This window comes from Pan paniscus, chromosome 15, assembly GCF_029289425.2.
Source record: "Pan paniscus chromosome 15, NHGRI_mPanPan1-v2.0_pri, whole genome shotgun sequence".
NCBI lineage: Eukaryota > Metazoa > Chordata > Mammalia > Primates > Hominidae > Pan > Pan paniscus.
Window position 1 is genome coordinate 107,271,468 of NC_073264.2, and position 13,751 is coordinate 107,285,218.

Below are 13,751 nucleotides of genomic sequence, written 5' to 3' on the forward strand. Positions count from 1 at the left end.
TGCCTCCCAGTAATTCTTCCCATTTAGCCTGCAGAACTGAGAGTCAACTAAAGCTCTTTTCTTCATAAATTACCCAATCCGAGGTAGTTCTTTATAGCAATGTGAAAATGGACTAATACAGAAAATTTGCACCAGGAGTGGGATACTGCTATTAAGATACCTGAAAATGTGGAAGTGACTTTGTAACTGGGTAATGGGCAGAGGTTGGAAAAGCTTGGAGTGCTCACAAGAAGACAGGAAGATGTGGAAAAGTTTGAAACTGCCTAGAGGCTCGTTGAATGGGTTTTACCAAAATGCTGATAGTGATATGGGCAATGAAGTCCAGTCTGAGGTGGTGTCAGATGAAGGTGAAGAACTTATTGCGAACTGGAGTGAAGGTCACACTTGCTATGATTTAGCAAAAAGACTAGTGGCTTTTTCCCCCTACCCTAGAGATCTGTGAAATGTTGAGCTACAGAGACATAATTTAAGGTATATCTGGCAGAAGACATTTCTAAGCACCAAAGCATTGAAGAGTTGACCTGGCTGTTTCTGAAAACATAAGCCATGTGCATTCATAAAGAGATGGTCTGAAATTGGAACTTACGTTTAAAAGGGAAGCGGAGCATAAAAGTTTGATAAAACATTGTAGCCTGACCATGTGGTAGACAAAAAACCTCATTTTATGGGGAGAAATTCAAACTGGCTGCAGAAATTTGCATAAGTAACAAGGACCCCAGTGGGAAAAAATGTCCCCAGGGCATTTCAGAGATCTTTGTGGCAGCCCCTCCCATCACAGGTCCAGAAGCCCAGGAGAGAAAAATGGTTTCATTGTCCAAGCCCAGGACGCCACTGCTCTGTGCAGCCTCGGGACATGGCGCCTTGCATCCCTGTCTGTCCTGTGCCAGCCATGGCTAAAAGGGGTCAAGGTCCAGCTCAGGCCATTGCTCCAGAGGGTGCAAGCCCTAAGCTTTGGTTGCTTCCACATGGTGTTGAGCCTGCTGGTGCACAAGAGGCAAGAGTTGAGGTTTGGGAACCTCCTCCTAGATTTCAGATGATGTATGATAATGCCTGGATATCCAGGCAGAAGTCTCATGCAGGGGCTGAGCTCTAATGGAGTACCTCTACTAGGCCAGTGTAGAAGGAAAATATGGTGTTGGATTCCACACACAGAGTCCCCACTTGGGCACTGTCTAGTGGATCTGTGAGAAGAGGACCACTGTCCTCCAGACCCCAGAATGGTAGAACCACCAGCAGCTTGTATGGTGTGCCTGGAAAAGACATAGCAACTCAATGCCAGCCTATGAAAGCAGCTATGGGGACTCTAACATGCAGAGCCACAAGGGTGGAGCTTCCCAAGGCCTTGGGAGATCACCTCTTACCTCAGTGTGTCCTGGATGTGAGACATGGAGTAAAAGGAAATTTTTTTGGAGCTTTAAGATTTAATGACGGCCCTGCTAGTGTTTGGACTTGCATGGGGCCTGTAGCCCATTTGTAGTGGCCAATTTCTCCCATTTAGAATGGGAACATTTACCCAGTGCATTCATCTTATAGTATCTTGGAAGTAACTAACTTGTTTTTTATTTTACAGGGTTATACATCCAAGAAACTTACCTTGTCTCAGAGGAGACTTTGGACTGTAGAAGTTTGTGTTGATGCTGAATTGAGTGAAGACTGGGAGACTGTTGAGAAGGGATAATTATATTTTGCAATGTGAGAGGGATATGAGATTTGTGAGTGGCCGGGTATAATGATACTGTTTGGCTCAGCGTTTCCACCCAAATCTCATGTCAAATTTTCATCCTCAAGTGTTGTAGGAGGGGTCTGATGGGGAGTGACTGAATCATGGAGGTGGCTTTCCCCTTTGCTCTTCTTGTGTTAGAGTTCTTACAAGATCTCAAGGTTTAAAAGTGTGGTGCATCTCCCCTTGCTCTTTCTCTCTCTCCCCTGCCAGCACGTGAAGAAGGTCCTTGCTTCCCCTTCACTTTCCACAATTATCGTAATTTTCCTGATGCCTCCCTATAATGCTTCCTGCTAAGACTGCAGAACTGTGAGTCAACTAATTCACTTATCTTCATATATTTCCCAGTCTCAGGTAGTTCTCTAAAGTAGTTTGAGAATGGACTGATACACAGGTTGAAGGAGTTCTGGAGATGAAATGTACAGTGTTGTGACTATACTAATGAATATTATATTATAAACTTATCTGTTTCCAGAAGGGTAGATCTTGGGTGTTCTTATCACAGACACACAATAAATTAAAGGCACAAAATGATAACTGTCTGAGATGATAGGCATGCCAATTACCTTGATCACGATGAATATTTCCCCATGTATATCAATACCTCAAGTGGTGTACCTTAAATTCATACAATTTTATTTGTCAGTTATAGCTCCATAAAGCTGAAAAGTTATAATGCATACTTATATTTATACATATTTTATCAATAAAAATGGGAGATATAAGCAGAAGAACTTGTACAAAGATATTTATAACAGATTTGTTTACGATATTTATTTTGGAAACTAAATTCCATCAACAGGAAAATAGATATATTTTTTGTCACTTATTCACTTAATGAATGGATTTACTTAATAAACTGTCATTTATTAATGTAATGGACTGATTGAGATATGAAATACCTATATGTTCATTAGTACATACATATGTGTATAAATATATATATATATATATATATAATGACAAAACCTTGGTAGATGCAAATACATGAATGAACCTCACAAATAGCAAAAGTAGCCCCTTACAAAAAATGAACTATAACATTTGATTCCATTTATGTGATGCCCAAAACAGGAAAAAATTGAACTATAGTGACAGAAACCAGAACATTTTTCTATTTGCATTTCTCTGATGATTAGTGAAAATGAAAACTTGAAATTAAATAAAAATCCTTATGTGAGAGCTGACTGGAAGCAATGAAGAGGACACTTGTTAGGGAGATGGACCTGCTCCTCATCCTAACTTAGGTGCTGGAGACAAATGTGTGCACATATGTCAGAAACCCTGAAACTGTACATTGAAGATGTATGCAATTGTGCATACGTTAATTTTATCTCATAAAAATAGAAAAGAGACAATTGTAAGAAAATATTTTATATCAAAATCAAAATCCTAATAAAATGTATATGCAAATCCAAATATAAAATGTGAGATGATTACAATAATTGTTAAAATGCATTCAGCTATATCTACTAGAATAAAATCCCGGAAACAAGAAGGATAAAAGTGACACCTTAAAATGAAAAATTAATAAACACACCTTTCACAAATAAGTAAAACATTGCTAAAAATATGGGGAACATTTTACATTATTAGTCATACAAAGTTAATAAACTGTTGCGGGAAGTCAGGGACCCCAAACGGAGGGACTGGCTGAAGCCATGGCAGAAGAACATAAATTGTGAAGATTTCATGGACATTTATTAGTTCCCCAAATTAATACTTTTATAATTTCTTATGCCTGTCTTTACTGCAATCTCTGAACATAAATTGTGAAGATTTCATGGACACTTATCACTTCCCCAATCAATGCCCTTGTGATTTCCTGTGCCTGTCTTTACTTTAGTCTCTTAATCCCATCATCTTTGTAAGCTGAGGAGGACGTATGTAGCCTCAGGACCCTGTGATGATTGCGTTAACTGCACAAATTGTTTGTAGAGCATGTAGGTTTGAACAATATGAAATCTGGGCACTTTGAAAAAAGAACAGAATAACAGCAATGTTCAGGGAACAAGGGAGATAACCTTAAACTCTGACTGCCAGTGAGCTGGGCGGAACAGAGCCATATTTCTGTTCTTTCAAAAGCAAATGGGAGAAATATCGCTGAATTCTTTTTCTCAGCAAGGAACATCCCTGAGAAAGAGAATGCATCCCTGAGGGGAGGCCTCTGAAATGGCCGCTTTCGGGATGGCTGTCTTTTACGGTCGTAGCTGAGGGATGAAATAAGCCCTGGTCTCCTGTAGTGCTCCTGGGCTTATTAGGACAAGGAAATTCCCGCCTAAAAAAGTCCAGGACCAGACAGATTCACAGCCAAATTCTACCAGAGGTGCAAGGAGGAGCTGGTAGCATTCCTTCTGAAACTATTCCAATCAATAGAAAAAGAGGGAATCCTCCCCAACTCATTTTATGAGGCCAGCATCATCCTGATACCAAAGCCTGGCAGAGACACAACAAAAAAAGAGAATTTTAAACCAATATCCCTGATGAACATCGATGCAAAAATCCTCAATAAAATACTGGCAAACCAAATCCAGCAGCACATCAAAAAGCTTATCCACCATGATCAAGTGGGCTTCATCCCTGGGATGCAAGGCTGGTTCAACATATGCAAATCAATAAACATAACCCAGCATATAAACAGAACCAATGACAAAAACCATATGATTATCTCGATAGATGCAGAAAAGGCCTTTGACAAAATTCAGCAACCCTTCATGCTAAAAACTCTCAATAAATTACATATTGATGGGACATATCTCAAAATAATAAGAGCTACCTATGACAAATCCACAGCCAATAACATATTGAATGGGCAAAAACTGGAAGAATTCCCTTTGAAAACTGGCACAAGACAGGGATGCCCTCTCTCACCACTCCTATTCAACATAGTGTTGGAAGTTCTGGCCAGGGCAATCAGGCAAGAGAAGGAAATAAAGGGTATTTAATTAGGAAAAGAGGAAGTCAAATTGTCCCTGTTTGCAGATGACATGATTGTGTATCTAGAAAACCCCATCGTCTCAGCCCAAAATCTCCTTAAGCTGATAAGCAACTTCAGCAAAGTCTCGGGATACAAAATCAATGTGCAAAAATCACAAGCATTCTTGTACACCAATAACAGACAAACAGAGAGCCAAATCATGAGTGAACTCCCATTCACAATTGCTTCAAAGAGAAAAAAATACCTAGGAATCCAACTTACAAGGGATGTGAAGGACCTCTTCAAGGAGAACTACAAACCACTGCTCAATGAAATAAAAGATGATACAAACAAATGGAAGAACATTCCATGCTCATGGGTAGGAAGAATCAACATTGTGAAAATGGCCATACTGCCCAAGGTAATTTATAGATTCAATGACATCCCCATCAAGCTACCAATGACTTTCTTCACAGAATTGGAAAAAACTACTTTAAAGTTCATATGGAACCAAAAAAGAGCCGGCATTGTCAAGTCAATCCTAAGCCAAAAGAACAAAGCTGGAGGCATCACGCTACCTCACTTCAAACTATACTACGAGGTTACAGTAACCAAAACAGCACAGTACTGGTATCAAAACAGAGATATAGACCAATGGAACAGAACAGAGCCCTCAGAAATAATGCCGCATATCTACAAGCATCTGATCTTTGACAAACCTGACAAAAACAAGAAATGGGGAAAGGATTCCCTATTTAATAAATGGTGCTGGGAAAACTGGCTAGCCATATGAGGAAAGCTGAAACTGGATCCCTTCCTTACACCTTATACGAAAATTAATTCAAGATGGATTAAAGACTTAAATGTTAGACCTAAAACCATAAAAACCCTAGAAGAAAACCTAGGCAATACCATTCAGGACATAGGCATGAGCAAGGACTTCATGTCTAAAACAGCAAAAGCAATGGCAACAAAAGCCGGAATTGACAAATGGGATCTAATTAAATGAAAGAGCTTTTGCACAGCAAAAGAAACTATCGTCAGAGTGACCAGGCAACCAACAGAATGGGAGAAAATTTTTGCAATCTACTCATCTGACAAAGGGCTAATATCCAGAATCTACAATGAACTCAAACAAATTTGCAAGAAAAAAACAAACAACCCCATCAAAAAGTGGGTGAAGGATATGAACAGACACTTCTCAAAAGAAGACATTTATGGAGCCAACAGACACATGAAAAAATGCTCATCATCACTGGCCATCAGAGAAATGCAAATCAAAACCACAATGAGATACCACCTCACACCAGTTAGAATGGTGATCATTAAAAAGTCAGGAAACAACACGTGCTGGAGAGGATGTGGAGAAATAGGAACACTTTTACACTGTTGGTGGGACTGTAACTTAGTTCAACCATTGTGGAAGTCAGTGTGGCGATTCCTCAGGGATCTAGAACTAGAAATACCATTTGACCCAGCCATCCCATTACTGGGTATATACCCAAAGGATTATAAATCACGCTGCTATAAAGGCACATGCACATGTATGTTTATTGTGGCACTATTCACAATAGCAAAGACTTGGAACCAAGCCAAATGTCCAACAATGATAGATTGGATTAAGAAAATGTGGCACATATGCACCATGGAATCCTATGCAGCCATAAAAAATGATGAGTTCATGTCCTTTGTGGGGACATGGATGAAGCTGGAAACCATCATTCTCAGCAAACTATCACAAGGACAAAAAACCAAACACCACATGTTCTCACTCATAGGTGGGAATTGAACAACGAGAACACATGGGCACAGGAAGGGGAACATCACACACTGGGGTCTGTTGTGGGGTGGGGGGAGGGGGGAGGGATAGCATTAGGAGATATACCTAATGTTAAATGACGAGTTAATGGGTGCGGCACACCAACATGGCACATGTATACATATGTAACTAACCTGCACATTGTGCACATGTACCCTAAAACTTAAAGTATAATAATAAAAAAAATTAAAAGAGGACTAAAAAAATATTGGTGTTGAAGAATACAATAAGTCAGCCAACAATTTTAACAGAGCACACTGTTGGAGAGGCTCAGGCTTTCCTTTCCCCCAGAGCAGGTAGCCCCGAAATTTCCCTAGACATGAATCACTGTTTCCTCCCGCCCAACTTCCACATTCTCCCCAGAGATGCCCCGGACTCCAGAGTTCAGGTTCTCACATGTTGTGGGACTTTAGGTTAAAACATACCTAAAACACTGCGTGGCTGTTGTCCTTGATCACTTGATCATCATCCACATTTTAGTTGATGTGATTTTTTTTTTTTACTTCAGTTTGAAGGAAAGAAAGCAAATCCATAGACTCTACCTAAGCCAGTTTTACTTCTCTCTCTTTCCATTGGTAGCTGCGAATGTGGCCCCAAATATGATAGGAATCAGTAGACACTGCAGCTCTTACAACACGTTCTCGGTCAGCTGGTCCAACAGTGTGGGCACCACAGTGTGAGCACAATTATTTTATGGGACTAATTGTGTTCCTACTGGAGACACATTTCTTCTTATGTACTGGGACCTCCAGTCCATTGCAGCCTATGATTACGAAGAAGGAAAGAAACATTCTTCAAATTTCCAACATACATGTGGTAAGAGAAACTGATATTTCTGTCCACTGGTTTCCAGACCCGTGCCGGGTAGCTCCTGGACATTGGGCACTGTAGCGCTCTCTGTTTTCGGGCATTTAAGTATCCTGGAGAATAGTATTATCCTGAAAATGACCTTCTTTAGAGATTAAATTTCCTACTATAAAACAATGGCATGAAATACCTGACGTATATCTCACATCAGACTTTGGAGACTGAAGTCAACCCTTCCATTTTTCTGCCGGGGTCTTTGTTTCTGGGCAAATGTGAGGGAGAAAGAACTGCTGGATCGCAGACTCATGTTCCCGAGATCACATCTCCTATCCCTTAACTATAGCTACATTCCCTCGTGTCAGAACACATTGTGCAATGTCTCATTCTAGGAATAAGATATTCAGTAACTTGGACAGTGACTCTAGTAGCTTCTCTATGATTAAGAAAAATACATGTGAAGATAAGAGTTAATTCTTCTAAGTATAAATGACTACCTATAAGGTTTGGGCTTTGACTAAGTTTTTCAAATTATCTCCATATGACTGGTGGGTATCCTTACAGCCTGTAATTATTTTGTTAGACAAATGTGATGTCTATCTCTATCAGCTGAGGCACTCAGGGAGAGGTACTGGTCAGTCTGGTTGGAGGTATCTGCTCACTCTTTATTGTACATGTTAGGGAATGCTCTGATATAAAGAGAGAGGATGCTATCACTTGTGAGCAGTATCGATTAAACTGCAGAAGTTCATTGTACTATGAGGTCCCCATACCCTCTTAGGTGGCAGAATAGATTTCCCTTCCTTTCAGCTGCTGGTTTTCTTATGTTAAATTTTATTGCATTTACTTTTCCTTTACATTGTTGTTTCTAAATTCTAAGCTATTGCCTGCCTATTTAATTAAACTAAACACCAGTAAATTTAAAATTAACAATTACCTGTACAAGCATCTTAACATGGGTGTGTTTAAGATGCCGAGTAGAGATACCAGAAAACAAAACTAATAAACATATTGTGTAAGTTTAGAGTACTCAGTGAGCACCGAAACCATGAGGAGCTTGTGTTGACTTTTATATGAAAAAAAGTTAATTATATTTGACATCCAGAAGGCTGGTCACACCAGTGAGAAAAATCTGGAGAGTGGTCCACACAGATCAGAAATTAGAAAGTGGTAGTCACAAACTTGCAGAACCAGCAGACATACAGTGTATTCAGCATTCAGCTCTTTCTATTTCTTCAGGAAAATAGATGTGTTATATCTGTATGGAAAATGCAACAAGTAGTTTTAAGCCGATTCTCCTGGGAAGTTGCTAGTGAAATCACTGAAGTGCTGCTCTGACACGGGATTATGAGGAGGACGTTGACCCTTGGTGGTCACTGTCAGCAACACGGGTGCTCAACCCTGGTGGGTGCCTTTGTTACTCTTTTGTCCACAAGAGATTTTAGCCTGTCATGTGCTGCATGCAGTTGAGTTTTTAAACCTCAGATGAGGAAAATAACATGACCACACAGAAGATGAGGAAATTGAAGACCTCACTTCATCAACCACCTTCCACTGATGAAAACTTTTTACACAGAGAGCCAGGGATGAGCTGGGAAGAGGAAGGGGTTGGGGAAGATCATCCATAGCAGGACACATCCAGCCTGCTTGAACTCCCTGTGGAAGAAGGGTTTAAATGTTTGCCCTCAGCTAATCAGGGGTATTTCAAGACCTTCATAAGCTTTCAGAAAAAACAGTTTTCATGAACAAATGCCCATATGTTACTCAGAGATGTATTTGTCATCATTTATCCTTCCTCTCTAGGCAGCACCACAGTAGCATGTTCTCAGAATTCTCCCTTATCCTCTGTGAGTTCCTGATGCAGCTCCTGGAGGAAAAGCCTGCATGGGAGAGGGAGCCCTCCTCAAGTGCAGCCCTGAGGCTGTCCCATCAACTCACTCGCCACTGCCCTTCAGTCACTTGGTAAACATTTCTGAGCTAATCTTCCTGAAAGTGTGGTTTGGGGCACTATATTCAGCAGGTAAGAAAATCCTTAAGCTCTGTTTATTTCTAGAGGCATGTGTCTCTTTCTGGAGCACAGGTTGGTTCTGACTGTGTGGTAGACGATAATTCATGAGAGGAGGTTTCTATGCATCTCGTCAACTCCCAGAGTGCACCCTCCACGGGGTTGACACGCACATGCCAGCAGATGGAATTTCTCAGCTGGAGGATGACATTTTCATAACCTATGACCTCAGTGGTGCTCTTTCCTTGTAAGACCAATCATGATCATGCCCCTGGCTAATGTGTAGTCATTAAGGGTGAGACGTGCCCTTGTGAGGGTTCCTTCCAGGTGCCCACACACTTTGTAAAGGGAAGCTTTTGCTCCTTCCTGTGTCCCGTGCATGTGTTTGCATTTACTGCACAGACCACCTTTTTCAGAACCACCACCCAAGAGCTCACAGTGCATCTAATCCAACTCTAGGGCATTATACGTGGAGTCTCTCATTGCCAGGGTCTCCAATTCCCATGAAAGGATGTTCATTATGGGATTCCCCAGAACTTGCTGGCCTTTTAGAGACATGAACCTGCCTCTAAAATCTTAAAAATCTTACTCTCTGGGAAGGATCTTTGTAAACCAGAAGTAAGATAAGCTCTAAATTAATATATGTTTTGTGGATTTTGGAAGAATGAGTTCAAATAGTAAGAGCCTCACCAACTTTCCCTCTAACTAATATGATTCCTAGAAAGCCACTGAACAAAACTTGTGGTATTCCGAGATAAATTAGGCTTGTTATATTAGGGCATCACCAAAAAAGAAAGAATCAAATGTCCTTGTAGATTCATCCATTGTAACTGATTTGTGACTGTGGTGCTGGATGGTCGTAGTGGAGGAGGCTGTGCCTGTGTAGGGCAGGGAGTCATGGGAATTCTCATGCTTTCTGTGCAATTTCATTGTAATCCTAAAACTGCTCTAAAATTAGTTTTATGATAAAGAGTGGCAGAAACATTTGAAAGAATTTTTTCCACTTTTTAAGAATCATACTGTCTCACCGCATGATCAAATAACATTGCTCCAAATTATTTATTCATCTAATTTGAAAACTTGTTCACAGTAACAGCTTCCTGGAATGTTTGTATCAACTTTATTGAGTGTGGCCTTTCCCACTGTGAATTCGGCTTCTACAATTCTTGAATTGAATATATCTCTTAAAATTAGAGTGTGTACTTGTTTCTATTGTTATTTTTTTCTCAAATATATAACCCATTTTCAAAAAAGCCTTAAACCTGATAACCCCTGTCGTCTCCTCAGCCCAGCACAGCTGCCTTCTCCCCTAGGGTTTCTGACACTCTCAGGATGTGGGTTTTCACACTGTGTCTCTCGCACAGTAATACACGGCCGTGTCCTCAGATCTCAGGCTGCTCAGCTCCATGTAGGCTGTGCTTATGGACGTATCCCTGGTCATGGTGACTCTGCCCTGGAACTTCTGTGCATAGCCTGTGTTACCACTGTTAGGGTTCATCCATCCCATCCACTCAAGCCCTTGTCCAGTGGCCTGTCGCACCCAGTTGATATCATAGCTGGTGAAGGTGTATCCAGAAGCCTTGCAGGAGACCTTCACTGAGGCCCCAGGCTTCTTCACCTCAGCCCCGGACTGCACCAGCTGCACCTGGGAGTGGGCACCTGTGGAGAGGACACAGGAGAGAATAAAATCCTCTTTGACTGAACCAGGATCCCTTCCTCAGCTTTGAGACTAGGAAGCCCCTTACTTGTAGCTGCTGCCACCAAGAAGAGGATCCTCCAGGTCCAGTCCATGGTGAGGAGCTGTGCTCACAGGGTTTTCTCTAGAGGATGGATATGGTTGTTGAGTGATGCTCTCAGGGCACCAATATACCTGTATTTACCTCAGAAGAGCTCAGGTTATTTGCATATTCATGAGGCAGGGTATTTCACAGCTCAAAGCCTTATCTAGCATGAGAAAGAAAACACAGATGCCACATCAGCCATACAAGAGTGGGACGCTGAGGGACGAAGCCCTAATCCTGCCTGAGGAAACGCACCCCCTTCCCCATTTCTAAGCTTTCTGTGCACAGCACTCTTCCCGCTGAAGAACAAACTCCACCCCCAGGATGTACTCCTCACTGTGAATCCACATTTTATTGGCCTAGAGATTACCTGGATTGTTTCTGAGACCATGGCTGTCTCTGACATTGAGCAGGCACCTTGACTCCATGCTGGTCCCATTCGGAACAGTCAAAGCTCACTGGTAACTCTGAATAAGTGGCGACTAGTTATCCCACATGAGTGTCCAGCAGGCCCCATGTAGGGTTCTGAGATCTGCTGGGCACTCCCAAGACAGGGTCCCCCGCACCTGCCTGAGAGTCCTGAACACCCAGGACCTTCAGAGGAATGACTCTTCGTTTACAGATTTGCCCTGTGATGTGAGATTGGCTGTGAGTTTTCCCTCCCACTGAGAGTAGGAATCGGGAGTTTAAATAGAAATAGGAATTTGAATTTCTTGATAAACTCATAGATCCCAAAATAAATACCAAGTAATTAGTGTTTTGAATAAGTTTGAGTTTTATTTCAAACTCCATTAAATAGAATTACTTGAAGTATTTACATACTTGTAGTTCACATCCATAGATTGTCATCTTTACATGTGGATTTCTGATCCACGTGGTCTGTGCACGTGCTACACTCTCAAATCCAACACAACCAAGTCACACACACAACGTAGGAAACAATACTTCGCTCTGAAATCGGAATATCTTATTCATAGGAATATAGTGTATACCACAGTTATGTACCCATTAAATTAGTAAAACCATCCATATCCTTCCTATTCTTACTGTTAAGTTTATTTATTATCATAGAATCCCACTTTTAAATATAGTTCTCATGGCTTTATTGAGTGATATAAGGGGTCCAGATGAAATAGGATATGTAAAGGCATGTCGGCAACTTGTTGAACACTTATTTTAGAATTTTTTTTGAATATGGAAGACTCAGGCCCTGAGAGAATATTTCTCATTATTTATCTCCAACAAATAAGTGAGAATATGTAGTATATGGTTTTCTGTTCCTGAATTAGTTTGCTAAGAGTAATGACTACCAGTTCCATCATATTCCTACAAAGAACATGATTTCTTTCTTTTCTTAGCTGCATAGTATTCCATGGTTATATGTACCACATTTTTCTCTATCCATTATGCCAGTGACAGGCATTTAGGTAAATTCCATGTCTATGCTATTGTGAATAGTGCTGGAATGAACCTATATGTATATACTCCTTTAGGTATATGTCCACTTGTGGAATTGTTGGGTCAAATGAAACTTCTGTTTTAGGTTATTGGAGGGATCATGGCACTGCTTTCCACAATGGTTGAACTAATTTATACTTGCACTAGAAGTGTATAAATGTTCCCTTTTTCCTGCAACCTTAGCAGCATCTGTTATTATTTTTTTAAGATTAGCCATTCTGACTGATGTGAGACGGTACCTCATTGTGGTTTTAACATGTATTTCTCTAATGATAGTGATAGTCAGCATTTTTTCCTATGCTTGTTGGCCACATGTAGGTCTTTTTATAAGTGTCTTTTCATGTCCTTTGGGCACTTTTTTCTTGTATGTTTGTTTAATTGCATGTATACTATAAATATTAGACCTTGTCAGATGTATAGATTGCAAATATTTTATTTTGCATTCTGTAGGTTGCCTGTTTGCTCTGTTGATAGCATCTTTTGCTATGCAGAAGCTCTTTAGTTTACCTAGGTCTCATTTGCCATTTTTTTATTTTGTTAAAATTGCATTTTCTTCATAATGTCTTTGCTAGTTCTAATGTCCTAAATTGTATTTCCTAGGTTATTATCCAGAGTTTTTATAGTTTTAGGTTTTACATTTAGATCTTTAATTCACATATAATTTTTTTCAATTGATGCTGAAAAATCATTTGATGAAACTCAACATCCTTTCAGGAAAAAAATGTAAAAAATGGGTATAGAAAGAACACATCTCGACATAATAAAAAGTTATGTTCGAGAGACTTTCAGGCAGCATTATAATGAATGAGAAATAGCTAAAAGTCTTTTCTCTAAGATCTGGAACATGACAGATTTCCCACTTTAACCACTGGTAAAGCATAAACCCTTCTGCTGCCACCATAGTCGGCTCTTACCTGCAAGCACCACCTACTGGCCTGACGTTCAAACTGCATGACCTAATAAAAAGTCACTACTACCAGCGTACAGCAGTTGAAAATGAGATTAGCTTCTCAATACTTCTGTGATTCCAGCCCTGCAAAAGACCATGGGCCTGCTCACATGCTCAGTATGTTACTACTACAACGGGAATTTGAAAAAGCCACCACACTAAAGCTCTTAATAACAAAATAAACCACAATGAGTAGATGCCCCTCAGCTCGCCATTTCCATCAAGGCGGGCGCTTTTGCTTGCCAGGCTCGGTGGCTCATCTCTGTCCAGCTTCATCCCCTACTCAGGGGCTAATCAG

At 40.6% G+C, this 13,751-nt stretch overlaps 1 gene segment (V, D, J or C); it reads right to left on the reverse strand.

Annotated features, from left to right (window-relative positions):
* Positions 1-10,607: 10,607 nt before the first annotated feature.
* On the reverse strand, positions 10,608-11,125 carry LOC129392978 (immunoglobulin heavy variable 1-8-like). The segment is given in 2 exon segments: positions 10,608-10,924; positions 11,011-11,125. Coding segments are annotated over 2 exon segments (363 nt in total).
* Between the last annotated feature and the right edge of the window lie 2,626 nt (positions 11,126-13,751).